A 14,348-nucleotide genomic window follows, 5' to 3' on the forward strand; every position below is an offset into this window, starting at 1 on the left:
CACAGATTTCAGAAGTTCCAACTTTACAGATCTCATCAAATCTACTCGTGCCCATCCATGCTGTCCGTTTAGATTTGGCTGATGTGTGAGTTTAAATCAATTTGAGAACTTTCGTGGGTTCTCAAGTTAACTTAAATCAGTCTAACCTTTTTTCTTTTTAACGGCTCCAACAGGAAGTGGCCATAAGCTGCAGCTTCTCAGCAAAACATGCAAAACTTGGGGATCATGTGATGGTCCCATTGGCAGCTTCTGAAAGTGATTCAGGCTTTTTAGTTTTTGTTAATGATTTTTGTTTTTGTTAATTAAAAAAAAAAAAAAAAAAAGATTACATCGATGGTGAATGAACTCAAATTTCTTCAGTATCACTGGCTGGACCTTCACCATGCAGCGAGCCTGAAATCCTAATCAAACAAGCTGCTACCTTAAGGTGAAGGTAGTGTTAATATAGTCAAAACTTTGTGCTTTATCTTTTTTGGCTCTCAATGGGACCAAAATGTATTAAAAAAACTAATAATATTGTGCTGAATTCAGTACAAGTTTAAACTAGTTAAGAAAACCAAAACCTGGTCAGGAAAGCGTTTGAGGGCACAGAACGTGGAAGCAACCAGCCACACGAATCGCACCCAGTCGGCCATTAGAAGGAACACCAGACTGAAGCGCTCCTTCTACGGCTTCACTTTTCAGACCTACATCTTATCACCTGGAAGTAGAGGAAGGAAAAAGAAAATAAACCTGACTCAGTCTCTCCACTTTTGTCATGTTAAAACTGAGACACCTAAAGGATCAAATTTCAAGTGATCAGAATAGTTTAAAACAAAAACAAAGCACTCTGATTTTAGCAGCTGCTTTTATTAAAAATGATAAAAAAGAAAAAGGAAGTTCGTTCACGTTTCTTCAGTTACACGTCAGTCACAATGAAACTCGATGTACAGTCATAAACATTTGTTACCTTCACACAACCACAGGCTAGTTTCACACATGAACGTTGTATAAAACACCTGCTACTGAAAAACCACAAGACTTGTGAAGGATTATTTTCGGTCCCTGCCCGGTGACACCATGACCAGTGAAATTTGAAACAGGAAGTAGAGGTTCTCTTCCACTTATTCTTATCAGAGGGTGGAGCCTATCCCAGCTGCCACAGAAAGCTCACCAACCTGACACGTAGCTAACACAGAGACACAGAGAACCATTGACATTCACAGCTATGGGCTCTTTAGATTCCCCCAATAACTGAACGTCTTTGGATTGTTGGGGGAAGCCACACAGAAAGCTCAGGTGTTGGAGCTGATCTCAGGATCTGTAGTCTCTTTAATCGCTCACATACAAGTTCAGGGAAAGACTATTGTTTACTTGGCCTGTTGTATCTAAACTTCACTCAACAGTCGGCGACCTCTGGTTGTCACATCGGCGGCAGTTTAGAGATGGAGGTGAGGAGCTCCACCTAGATCTACTGCTCCTACATCTGAGGAGGTTCAGGACACAATCGGCATGCCTCCTCGGCATCTCCCCTTGGAGGATTTCCAATCCCATATGGGTGACGATAGATCCAGAGGAAATCAGAAATGCACTTGATATTTATCCTGGGAGCGTCTCAGGAAGAGCTGGAAACCATTGCTGGAGAAACAGAAGTCTAGAAAAGTCTCAGGTGCCCTCCTGAGCTTGCTACCACTTTGACCCAACTTCAAATGAGACAGTGGGATGGATGTTTTCTTCAATGTAAATGTTTAATGGAAATTTTAAGATTTAGTTTAAACGAGTTCCCAGCCCAGACAGGAGGCTGTGGCGCCCACTTTGAATTCACTTGTTAAAACAGTTTTGAGTTTAAATCAAACACCACCATCCACTAAAAACGTTTCCCCTACACTTCAAAAGTCTTTTTCCCCTCATGGAAGTTTCATTGGCTGTTACCTTTTTCCATAGAGTTCAGTTCAGGATCTTTTGAGGAGTTCTTTCTCTGCAGATGTGACCACACTTCAGTATCCATCCTCTTTATCCAAACAGAGCTGTTAGCTTTGGATTTTGTGGATTTGCTTTGTTTTTACTGGCAAAGTGCAACAGCTCCTCGGGCTTTATTTGGGTTCAGCAATTTTACAAAGACTGAAACTACTGAAAGTACGATTACATTTTGGTTTTAGGTTAGTAAGCATGGACACAGTTAACTGAAGCCGAGTTTTAATTGAACATGACAACCTTGACGCCCAAGACAAATACCTGATGGACACAAAGCCCTTTCTTGCCTTCCTTCTGTTACCTGGGTCAAAGGTCAAAGTTTAGACAGAGAACCAGATGCCTCCAGCTCTTCTGGGGGGACACTGAGGATGTCCCCAGCCAACCTGCTGCTGCAAGGCTCTTAACAAAAAGACAGCACATTACACCAGTTTAATTCTCAGTATACTGGCTTCCAGTTCAAACTCGTAGTGCTGACTTCTAACGTCGTGACGCTGCTGCCGACATCTCCGGTCTTTTAGAACACCACGCTCCCTCTCGCAGCCTGAGATCATCTAATCAAAGGATGTTGGTAGTCCCACCAACACATTTAAAGACCACGGGAGTCAGATCTCAGAGCGGTGGCCCCCAGGATGTGGAGCGCTTTGCCTCCATCTTTACGTTGCCTTGATTGTATTTATTCTTTTAAACAGCAGCTAAAGACTCATTTATTTAGACTGGCTTTTAACTAGATTTGTGCTGTATGATCGATTGTGTTGTTTTATGTACATAGTTCTTACCTGGTGAAGAGTGCTATATAAAGTTATTATTAATATTAAGACCTAATCTGTCCAGGTGTCTCCTCACCTGGGAAGAAGACCAGACTAAGAGCGACTCCGAAGTCTGATTAAAACTGGAAGCAGTGGCTTGAAATCGAGCCGATCCCCGGCGGCCACACTGTCTGCTGCCATATGTTCCAATGAAACACGTGAAAACGTTTGAAGGTGATCCAAGAACATCTGTTTTGTGTTCAAACATACACGATACACATTTTTACAGTAGGTCACGTGTTTGTGAGACTACCTCACTGCAGATATCTGCAATGCCGCTTCTCCCAGCTGTCACTGCACGGCGCCAAACCGTTTCTCTCCTGCATGGAGAGTGATGTGGCGCCGCAGGTGGCTGCCTGATATGAATGTCTTGTTGCAGTACGAACACCTGAACTGTTTGCAGTCTGTGTGGACGGTCATGTGGACCTTCAGCGATCCCGACTGGGCAAAACGTTTGCCGCAGTGGACGCAGCCGTAGCGTTTCTCGCCCGTGTGGACGCTCTGGTGGCGTTTGAGGTTGCTGGAGTCTGAGAAGCGTTTACCGCAGAGCGCACAGACGAACGGTTTCTCGCCGGTGTGGACCCTCATGTGGGTTTTGAGGTTCTTGAGGCAGGCGAGCTTTTTCCCGCAGCAGTTACAGACGAACGACTTTCCCCCGCCATCCTCGCCTCTGTGGCTTGCCGCTCTGCTGATGGCATCCTGTCTCCACCCGCCCCTCCGGATGAAGGAGCGATGTTCTCCTGGCGTCTCCTTCCTAACAGGAAGCTCGTCTGCAGGCACCGCCCTCTGCTGGCTGCTCTGGAAACCTGCAGGTCGCTCTGCTGCAGACAGACTCACCTTGCTGTGCGGGAATGTGAAGCTGCCACCTGAATTGGACGCTGATGAGCAGCCGGCCTCCGCTCCCAGAGGATTTTGGGTGGTGTGGGAGCCATGCTGAAGCTGTGGCTCAAATATCAAACAGTCGTAACTGCTGGTTTCTGACCTCTGGGTGTTCTGGACAGAGGTGGAGGTAGAGCTGACTTCCCCGCTCGTCCACGAGATGCCACCATCGTTTGCTGCTTCCTGTTTGATTGCAGCTTCTGCCTCCACCTGTCCCTCTTCATTATGACAGAAACCTTCTGGAGATAAAAGGAAAGCAGAAAGAGTTTTAGCCTCTTACACAGCTTAAACTGGACACCATAGGGTTTAGATCTGTCCTGTATGAGCCAGCTACAAACTAAAAAGACTACACTGAGTCAAACAGGGAGAAAAAGGCTCTCTTCAGGTTCTTATACTTACTGTCCGGCTCAGACTGGGACCAGGATACGCAGTCATCGTCCTCCACTTTGATCACAGCAGCTGTGGTAGCATCTGCAGGCTGCTGGAATTGGAGGAGAGAGGTTAAAAAATGAAGAGTGAGGGAGGAAATCCTGCTAATGCTCCTCCCACCTTTTCTACTCACCGTACTCTGTGTGGTTTCCTGTCTCGGCTCTGCAGGTGAGTTGTGGTCTCTGCACTGAGGCATCGCCTGATTGGACACTCTGGACAAGACTACCTCACCTGCAGGAGGGGAGTGAGGACGGCGTTTAAAGTTCTGAATCATGTACAGCTGTAAATGTTATTTTTTTTCTGTGCATTGCTGCGATTTTATTGTCCTTTATGTCCTTTTTCTTCTGCAAATTGATCTACATCAGTTCTTTAAAAACCCTGGACAGTCTGAGGTGTTGGATGGATTAAAACAATGCGCCAGATGTGTTCGACTGGGTTTTGGGTCCAGCGAGCGTGGGACCAGTCAATGATATCAATTCCTTCATCTTCCAGGAAGCGCCTGCATACTCATCGCATGAGGCCGGGGATTGTCGTGCACCAGGAGGAACCCAGGACCCGCTACTTCAGTACAGGTTGTGACAGCGGGTCCAAGGACTGCATCCCGTTACCTAGCAGCAGTCAGGGTGCCGTTGGCTAGCCAGTAGACATCTGTGCATCCCTCAATGCCTCCCATCACTGACCTACCACCAAATTTTGGCACGATGTCTCCACACCTTTTCACGTCTATCACGTGTGCTCAGGGTGAGCCTGCCCTCGTTTGTGGAAAGCACAGGGCGCCAGCGGGGGATCTGCCAAATCAGGTACCGGTATTCTATGGCTGATGCCAATCAAGCTTCACAGTGCTGGGCAATAAACACAGAAGAGGAACTCAGGCCCTCAGGCTACCCACGTAAGGTCTGCTTCGGATTGCTTGGTAAGAGACATTCACACTAATGGCCTGCTGGCAGTTCTCATTCTGTTCCTCCTTACACAAAGGAGAAGATACTGGTTCTGCTGATGGTTTAAGGTTCCTACTGCCCTGTCCAGCTCTCCTAGAGTCTCCTTCATGCTCTTGAGACAGGGCTGGGAGACACACCAAAACTGCTGGCAATGGCACGTATTAATGTGCCAGTCTGGAGGTGTTTTACTTCCTGTGCAAACTCTGCAGGTAGGGCACAGGAATCGCCTCATACTATCAGAAGTGCTACTGACCTCTAAAACTAATGGAAAGAGTCAGAAAAATTAATAAACATAAAACATTTCTTTTTGTACTCTGTTGTTTATTTCATTGACACCAAAGCAGCTGGAAATGATTAACAACTGTTACCAAACTGACCGCATCAATTAATCGAGTTCATGCTGCACTCTGGTCAAAAAGTTTTCCTTTCGTTTTTACAGTGTAGTCGCTGTGAATTTAGAAGTTAACGGTCGGTTACCTGTCGCGGTCGCGTTCCTCTTCAGTTCGGCTCGTGCGCGGCCGCTCGCGTGGAGCACCGCGCTGCCGCTGGCGGTAACCGCGGCTCGCAGTGCGGTCGCTCGGGCGGCCCGCAGCTCCATGAGGCGCAGTTTCCTCCGCAGCACCTCATTTTCTTTGCGACTCCGCGAGATCTCCAGCTGCAACACCGAGTAGCCGCTGTCCACGAGCTCGCAGATCTCCGCCACGGCCGTGTTGGCCAGCACCTCCATGATGGAGGCGAGCTGCGCGTGGAAGGTGGCCGCGGGGGACATTGTCCAATCCAGCGCGTGCGTGTATCTGAAGCAGAACAATCCACACCGCGGGCTCGAGGCAGGACCTTAGACTCCACCGTTAGCTTACCTGAATGTAGCCGCTCACCTGATGTGCGCTCTCCGATACAGACCAGGAAGTGATGGCGGGGGCTGGAATTAATCCACAGTGCGCATGTGCAAAGTATCCTTTTACTGTTTCAAGCAAATTTCAGGTATGAAAACGTCCCAATAACTCCTCGTTTGATTGTCCTTCTTAGGGAGATGAAACCTGTATCAACTCACGTTTATATTTCATTTTAACATTTATTTTATTTGTTGTTTTTGTGAGTCTCTTGTTCGTTATAAAAAGAAGAAAAAAAAAAGAAATATATGATGTTTTTCTACCAGAGCCTTTTTGCTCCGGTACCCCCGTCCCCATTTTAATAAGCGTGTCTAACCATCAAATGCAAATGAATATAGTAATTATTTAAGAGTAAAAGCTATATTAAACAAATACATGTGTGAAAATGTGATTTTAAAAACAAGCTTTTCCGTATAAAATCACAAAATCAAACCAAATCAACCAGTAGTCTAATTTCCTGCTCACTGATAAAGCCATAAATATTGCCAATATTTAGTCCTACAAATTGTTTTTCCAAAGAAGAAGGAAAAAACAAAACAAGCGATAACGAGGTTCTCAAGCCAGAAATGGTTAGTACTGAGAAGTTCTCTGGATTTAAAAACCTAAATATACTTTGTTTAAAAATTAGTTTTAATGTGAGAAAATTAAGTCAGACTTTGAAGAAATGACACGTTGTGTATTGTGTTGCAGAGATATCGACTCAAACTGAACTGTACTTTCATGTGGCATCACTTTGTACCTCAACATTGTGCCTGAAGCCAGTGAACTTTTATTTAACCAGGTAATGAAATCATATTCTTATTTACAATGACAGTCTGGAAAAACCACACAAACATTGCACCTGGTTGTGAAGGCTTTTGATAGTTTCTGCAAATCCTGATCTACATTGAACAAACGAATTATTATTTACACATGAAATAAGATGCAAAACACTTTTTAACCATTTTATTACCCAAACATTAGACAAACTGTCATTCAACATAAACCGTATCAACAATACTTTCTGTGAAACAACTTCCAATATGTGCAGTAGACTTTGTAACAGCACAGCTTTTAACTGATGAACATGATGCTCTTATTTTAGCTAAAAAGCCTAAAAATGTGTGTAACAGCTTCCTGGAACCTTTTTCTTTTGTCCAACAAACGCAGAAATGTTAACAAGAAAACAGAAAATTATGAACTTAGAAACCCTAAACATCATAAGTGTTTAAATTATTCAGAATGAGACGTTTTTTATCTGTTTGGGTGTTGCTGCACGTGCAGATGTAGCTACATGTCAACAGATTTGCTTGGTAATACTATTGATTCATGTAAACACATTAATCAATACAAACCTGGCTTATGGATGAGCACATGTAACGTGTCTTATGATTCTTGTTAGAAAGGTTTCTTTCTGTGTCGCTCACGTGTCCTGTTCATGTCTGTTAAAATAACTCAAATTGTCAGTATTTAAGGTAAAAGGAGCTGAACATAGTGATGTGGTAACAATTTAAGCAGCTTTTAGGGTTAACAAAAAAAAAAAAAAAAGTATTTCGGAGTAAATTTCAGAGTACAAGGAAAAATTGCAGTTCCTCTGATGTCCACCGGAGGCTACTTCAGGTGGACATCAGGCTGCAGTTACCGTAGCAGCTGTAAACATGTTTTGATGTTTACAGGCTGCTATGGTAACTGCTACAAATATGGTTCTAGTCTCTTTTGACAGTTTGAAGACTAAGAGCAGCATGGGGGGGTGAAATATTTCAAATCTGTTAAGGCTTTAAGTTAAGGACGAGGACAGTGTTACAAGATGGATGTAGCTGACGTGACTTCACCTGTTCATAGAGTCGTCTAGCAGACTCATGTCCTGGATAATTTTTAGAATGATCCAAATTTAGAAAACTAACTAGGGTTCATTGAAAATGAGAGACTGGGCCTATAAGTCATTAGGGATGTCTTTACAGAGGTCAGGTCACAGGGCAGTTTCCACACAGACTTCTACAGGACCAGGCAGCTACCGCCCCCTGGTGGCATCTTAAAAATGCAGGTTAAGGCACTTCTGCATTAGCTGATAACTTTGCACGCTACCCTATAATCTAAATATGGTCACTTCTAGTTTCAAAAAGCGGAGCCTGTAGTGATGGCACAGTGTCCATGGTCCATCTTTTATATACAGTCCCAGTACCATCACGGCCAATTCATGTCTGTAGCGACTGCCAGGCCTTTTCTTATGCACAAGAGACGTCACCCGAAATAAAGACAACAGGGCTGATATAAATAAAATATCTTAACTGGTTTTTACAGGCAGTTTTTAGAGATAAGATGCATCAGATTCAGTAGCTGAACGACATGTGGGCCAATCACAGAGTGACACAGACACGTGAAGCACGTTAGATAAACTATGGACAGATTTGATCTCTTATGTTTTGAGATGTTAGAGTGAAAGAATAAAAGATGATAAATTTAAGTAATAATTTAAGTTATAAAAATAGTCATATTAGCTGATGGATGCAGCTCGAGCACAAAATAAATGTTTTTTAAATGTTCGTAAAAACCAGCATTTAGGGGTCGCTCGGGACGTTTGGGTGACACTTCTTCATGTGCAACTTGAGGCTATATTTGACGATGAAGCTCCGGGAGCAGAGCCTGCACGCGTACGGCCGCTCGCCCGTGTGAACGCTCAGGTGCGACTTCAGGTGAGCCGACTGGGTGAACTTCTTGCCGCACTGCTCACAGCTGAACGGCCTCTCGCCCGTGTGGATGCGCATGTGGACCTCCAGGTTCTGCGACGTGGCGTACGTCTTGTTGCAGAGGGAGCACGCGAAACGCTTCCCTCTGCCTCCTGCGCTCGGCTGCCCGTTGCAGAGCTGCGGCCGCCCTGCCTGGTCCCTGTATAGGGCAAAGTTCATGACATCACCGCCGTCTTCGTACTCGAAGGCAGAGCTGCTGGCTTCGGACAGCTGGCAGTCTGTGGGGGTCGAGCCGGAGACGCTGAGCACCTTCAGTCCAAAGGCGTCGCCATCCGTGTTTCCGTCTTGGTGAAACGCAGTAAAAGTAATTTGACCCTTTGACTGTTTGGGCCACCCTGGGTCGACAGTCAGATCGAGGTCTGCTTGGTTTGACGGAGACTCGATCAGAGCGCCGCTGCTAAAATAAACCGGCCTGTTGGCGTTCGAAGGAACCAGCGAGCACTCCTGAACCAGATGAATGTCGGGGTCCATCTGTGACGAGTACGACCCAGCAGATTCGCCAGGTTCCATCTCGACCTCGTCGTCAAGCTGCTCGGAACCCTCCGGCTCACGATCGGGAGAGTCCAGAGTGTAGACGGACACGGTCTTCTGCGTCCCTGCTGTCAGGTCGGATGTTTTCTGTGCCAGCTGCTCAGACGATGACCTATTCTCGGACTCCAAGCTTTCACGCCAGCGCCGCTTTGTGCGCCGGCTGATGGGAGTCGACGTGATGCCCTCTCTGGCTGCAGGCGCCACCCCATCAGCTGTTAACTTAGTACCTAAGAAATTACATAAAAGAAAGAAAGAATCATTAAAGTTTTCATGATAAGATTCAATGCTGTGAAATGTTGAGCATCAGAACAACACGTTCTCATCCCAAAACCTAACATACAACAATATGTTACGCTTTCGGAAACATGAGAACTGTTTGGAATGAATCTACACATGTACACTTTTTTTTACTTTCTCATCATGAATCACTTTAGAAAACACCATCTAACAAGATTAAGGTTGTGGTTAGGTTTAGGGCTGGAATACACGGCTGGAACGTGTGTTACCACCGGGAGCTTCATTCTGTTGGATTGGATCCACAATCCGACACGTATCACAGGAACGCTCCTATGGGACACCTCGGGACAAATTGTCGGTATGCTACACGTTGGGAATGAGAACGATCTCATCAGGACAAATTAGATGAATATCAGCTGTGGATGATGAGCCCGGAGTATTCTTGATGTTGTTGATGATGTGCCGTTTTTCTTTTTTTTGTAAGTATTATTTATTTTTCTAATTTAATGATTTTTCTCCCTGAGAATGACATTTTTATTTTTAGAAAGTTAAGAAATCACTCATGCCTTAACTTACAAAGAAAGACTCCCATCCTCGTTCTCACAGTGCCAAATCCAGCTCATTAATCTAACACTGATATCAGAGCAGTGCATGGTGTAAACTGATACATGTCATACATTTTAAAGGAGACACAGGAAAATGAAAGGAGAGAAAGAAGTGAAGTGACCACATGTCACTCCTTAATTCTTTTTTTCCTAATAGAGCATTATAGAAACCCGTAGCCATGACGACTACACTCAGCTTTTATTTAGAATAGAGATGGTTGGTAATTTATTGATGTGTTTCTTTACTAATGATTGTTTGTTCCCTGTGGTGCGTTCAGAGTCGAGTGCAGCAGATTTTTTATTACTTTGGAATTCAATTTTGAAGTTTGGGTGTAAATAGCCGTAATGCTACAGCTCTGCAGAAAGTTATTTTACAGAGACGTTTCTGTTTTTTTCTCTCTGTTTTAAATCGTTCTGGAGCATGAACACAACCTTAATCATTGTTAATAAACACACAAAAGATTTGCTGCAGGTCGTTTACTCACCTTCCTCAAAGACGTCGTTACTGTCCGAGTCCTCATCTTTAATCAGCACCACTTCTGGAAGCTGCAGACGCCACAGAACACAAAAAACAACGTTAAAAGGAGACGATTAAAATACTGTTTTTATAGAAACACAAACTAAAGAAGAATAAATGTTTCTGGACTCCTGATTGGCTGACTTATCATTGAAATTAATTTAAACTTCAGTATCTCATATCTTCAGTTAACGATCATGCTCTCTCTCAAACTGCCCTCAGGTTTCTAAAACAAAACCAGCTTCAGGCCTGATGACAAAACAAACACATCAGGCTGCACTGAGCATGTGCAGAGATAAGACCATTTTCTCCTTTTGTTTGGAAAAGAAAATTTGATGGCATAAACCTGTTTGTAAAAGTGAAATTAAATCTGAGGAAAACGATTCTGTACTGATTAACTGTAAGGATGAACTCGAGGTTTATACATTTTGGTTTTAATTCAAGTGAAATAAATGAAAACTTTTAAACTAGTTTTAACTTTAAATTATTTCCAAAACTATTCTGATTATTACTGCGGTAATTAATAACTATCAGATTTGATAAATTAGCCTCATTTCAGAGAATTTTCAGATCTTGGGCGATTTAAAAAGGCCACACGTTGTAAATATCTTCCATTTATTGTCAGATTAGATAAAACATTGAGTTAAATATTTAAGCATTGGCACACAATATCAATAAATTAAACGATCATCTGAATTGTTTTGAATACTGATTGCAGATTGATTCAGTTCATTTTATTAGTCATTATTGTTTATAACAAATACATATATTTGTGATTACATACACGTGTTTCTATTAGAAAGTTTCCGGGACATTTCTTAGGTAATTATGTCATTCAGACAAAATGTTATTTATTCCGTTTTGTGAGCTGACTGTATTACACTTCCGGCTCCAACCTGCGGTTGTTATCATTGTTATTGTTGCTCTCTGATGTCGGCCTGTTCCCGGGCTTCAGGTTGATTCAGACCGGCGGAGTGCTCACCTCCTCCCGCACCGCTCCAGCCGCGGCTCCTCGTCCGTCACCTTCCCGCTGCTGCTGCGTTGTTCCCGACTGCTGCGTAGCCTCCGCCGCCGGTGAGACCTCCGGTCCCTCCGCATCCGCAGCCTCCCCTCCTCCTCCTCCCCCGCTGCTCCCCCGGACCACGATTGACTCGATGAGGTGTAGCTTCTTCTTCAGGTCCTCGTTCTCCTTGTGGCTCCGGGTGATCTCCAGTTGCAGCACCGCATAGCCTTCATCCACCACCTCGCAGATCTCCGCCACCGCCGCTTTGGTCAGCGCGGCCATGATGACGGAGAGCTGCTCGTGGAGAGCTTTGCTGCTTAAACCGGACATCCCGACGAACCAACGGAATCCGAACCCGAACCGGACCACACGGAGCCGCAAGGTGGGCGCAATGGAGCCGCGAGCGGAACCTGTTTGGACTTTCAACCGTCGGCAAGAGAAAAAAGAGAAAACGGTTCCTGCAACACTTCACTTCCGGAACAACACCGCTGCCTTCAGAATAAGAGCCTGTTGTTATCCACAGAACTACATTAAGAACACCGTCAGTGAGCGACTGCTAACGGCAAGAAAACAGAACAGAGCATGCGTAATTAAACAGCGCTAAGCGTTTAATGTAAAAATAGGAAAAAAGTGCGTTTTCAGGCGGTTAAAATAGTACAAGTGAAAAGGTTTAAATAAATAAGAAAAAACTGTCTATAATGGTAACTATGAAAAGTGCAGATTAAATAAAATAATAAAACCATTATTTGTAATAATAATAATAATGTAATTGTAATAATGTAAAGCTAAGTCGGTAGGAAAAGGAAAATATATAATAGACTTTTTAAAAAAATCAGATAGTAAATTGGACAAAATCATCATCAAAACATTAAAAAAATAGATAAAATTCTTTTGAAATAACAAAAATGCAAAATGACACTGACACAAACTCATAAAAATAGAATAACTAACTATAAATATAAAGATTCAAAGTAAAACTGGAAAATGTATGAACTCAAACTATAAGATCTAATAGAAGAGGCTGGATTTTAATAATCTTTCATTTATTGTACCATTCCTTTCTTTCTTATACTTTATTCAATTACCTTAGTTTGTTGTGCTTTTGTATTAATATTTTAGTCTTTAGACATGTTCATGAAGACTCTGCTTTTCATCCAAGAGGCCTCTTCAGTTCTAAGATAACTGGCTGTGTTTCCCGGGTGTTTAACCCCTCGTCGGTTCCCTGCCCTTCAAGGTTTCCCTGAGGGTGACCTGTTGAGCGTCCACCCTACCATCATGCTGAGGTCACCTGAGGCAAGATGTGAGCGCGGGTTGATGATTCAGCTGTACAGCTGCATTTAAAGGAGGAAGCCAGCGTTCACATTTTGCAGTTTGAGAGAGGAGTGAAGGAGGTCAAGTGTCCACTGTGATCCACCATCACTGAACGGGATTGGTCGCTTAGGACATCGGCTCTCAGGACACGACAAGCATTTCCTCAGGTGACCTCAACAGCTCAGGACTCCGAGTGTATTTGGGCTGACCCTATCCTCAGTGGTTGAGAACCTACAGATGTATTTATATTGTTTATCATTTTGTTATTTTTCACTTGTGTAAATATGAGAAAGAATAGAAGCCAATTAAGATTCAAGTAAATGCAATATAAATAGAACAGGACTGTAAACATAAACAAACTGATATTCTGTTTGCTGTTCAGATCCTTGAAGCATTTTGAAAACTAATGATAATTATTAGTTTTATTATTATTCACTGTGTGAATAATTTAAAGACAGATTCTGGTTGTTTTTATTAGAAACTGCAGGCTGAGCTGTGGAGCTGTCAGTTTGAACGGAGAGCACGGTTCAGACTCCAAACACACAACAAAGACAAGACGCTGCCTGAGGAAACGCTGTCCTCTGATTGGCTGCCAGGTGTCGCATCAAAAAGCAGAACTCCAGGTGTGTTAACCTGCAGGTAAATCAAGGATCGTTTAGTTTTCCTAAAGTAATGAAGACAAAATTAAATCACAATGAAATGATTTATTTGACCTTTTACTTACATTTATCTCAATTTTGACTTTTTAATGTTTTTATTAAATGTTTGTAATATTCTTAACATTATTTACTGTTTCACTTCTCAGCTTCATTTTGGTTTTATCGTTTTTAATGGTGAAATTCTTCACTTTTAACATCTCATCATTTTCATCTAATGTAAATGTGTCATTATATTTTTTAAACTATCTTTTGATTTACTTTTTAATCTCATCATGCTTTTACGTAATACTCACATCTTATTTTGAAAAACAGAATTTTTATGTTTTCACTTTTTAAAAAAAGAATTTTCTCATTATTTTATCATCTTTAATTTATTCTCAATTTCAAAACAATCTTTTACAAAGTTTCATAATTTAGACATTTTAAGACAAATAATGATAACTTTGTAGTTTTTTATGTTAAACTGAACTTTTTTCTTGTCATAATTTTGACATTTTTCTCTAATATTTAATGTTCTCAGAATCTAGAATTGAAAGTTTTTCTCACATTTCAGATGCTTTTTGCATAATTTTGACATCTTATAATTGAACTTCTTTTCTGTGCTCACATTGACTTTTAATATTCTTATAATTTATACTTTATACATATTTTTATAACTGGAAATAATAAGTTTTTCTAGTCTCACTGACCCCTCAAAGCACTTGAAAATTGAATTATTTTCTAATTTTAACACATTATTATACATTATAAACTTATATTAAGTTATGAGATCAGACTGAGAATTCCTAATCGATCGACTGAACTAAACAGCAACTGTATTTTTGTGGTTCTTTCTCTGATGGATCTTTTTTATGTCCACCTTAA

General features: G+C 42.4%; 2 protein-coding genes and 1 long non-coding RNA gene across 4 annotated transcripts; 1 reads left to right on the forward strand and 2 right to left on the reverse strand.

Moving 5' to 3' along the window:
* Window positions 1-828: 828 nt before the first annotated feature.
* Window positions 829-5,913, reverse strand: LOC147307661 (uncharacterized). Of its 2 annotated transcripts, none has more exons than XM_086271817.1 (4): window positions 5,483-5,913; window positions 4,201-4,298; window positions 4,038-4,116; window positions 829-3,877 (listed from the first exon to the last, which is right to left on the reverse strand). In XM_086271817.1, the coding sequence occupies exons 1-4, from the start codon at window positions 5,772-5,774 to the stop codon at window positions 3,051-3,053; spliced, it is 1,296 nt and encodes a 431-aa protein (XP_086127943.1). In that variant the 5' UTR covers window positions 5,775-5,913; the 3' UTR covers window positions 829-3,050. The 2 variants fall into 2 exon arrangements, with proteins under 2 accessions (XP_086127943.1, XP_086127942.1); XM_086271816.1 differs by having other exon boundaries at window positions 4,038-4,119.
* On the forward strand, window positions 5,357-13,199 carry LOC147307662 (uncharacterized). Its single transcript, XR_015126034.1, has 3 exons — window positions 5,357-5,986; window positions 6,586-6,676; window positions 11,467-13,199. It is a non-coding gene; the product is annotated as an uncharacterized LOC147307662 (long non-coding RNA).
* Window positions 6,673-14,300, reverse strand: LOC147307663 (uncharacterized). Its single transcript, XM_086271810.1, has 3 exons — window positions 11,494-14,300; window positions 10,480-10,540; window positions 6,673-9,379 (listed from the first exon to the last, which is right to left on the reverse strand). Exons 1-3 carry the CDS (start codon window positions 11,842-11,844, stop codon window positions 8,433-8,435), a joined length of 1,359 nt encoding a protein of 452 aa, XP_086127936.1. The 5' UTR covers window positions 11,845-14,300; the 3' UTR covers window positions 6,673-8,432.
* Between the last annotated feature and the right edge of the window lie 48 nt (window positions 14,301-14,348).

This window comes from Aulonocara sp. 'chitande type north' Nkhata Bay, linkage group LG18, assembly GCF_057382095.1.
Source record: "Aulonocara sp. 'chitande type north' Nkhata Bay isolate Kocher_YH1m ecotype deep benthic linkage group LG18, A_spYH_male_GT1.1, whole genome shotgun sequence".
Taxonomy (NCBI): Eukaryota; Metazoa; Chordata; class Actinopteri; order Cichliformes; family Cichlidae; genus Aulonocara; species Aulonocara sp. 'chitande type north' Nkhata Bay.

Excerpts from the sequence above, each read along its gene's own strand:
- LOC147307661 (XM_086271816.1), bottom strand. The coding sequence starts at position 5,774 with ATGTCCCCCGCGGCCACCTTCCACGCGCAGCTCGCCTCCATCATGGAG. Across the intron at positions 4,299-5,482 it reads GAGGAACGCGACCGCGACAG|GTGAGGTAGTCTTGTCCAGA; the intron begins GTAACCGACCGT and ends CCCCTCCTGCAG. Across the intron at positions 3,878-4,037 it reads GTCCCAGTCTGAGCCGGACA|AAGGTTTCTGTCATAATGAA; the intron begins GTAAGTATAAGA and ends TTTTATCTCCAG.
- LOC147307663 (XM_086271810.1), bottom strand. The coding sequence starts at position 11,844 with ATGTCCGGTTTAAGCAGCAAAGCTCTCCACGAGCAGCTCTCCGTCATC. Across the intron at positions 10,541-11,493 it reads CTGGAGCGGTGCGGGAGGAG|CTTCCAGAAGTGGTGCTGAT; the intron begins GTGAGCACTCCG and ends TGGCGTCTGCAG. Across the intron at positions 9,380-10,479 it reads TAACGACGTCTTTGAGGAAG|GTACTAAGTTAACAGCTGAT; the intron begins GTGAGTAAACGA and ends GTAATTTCTTAG.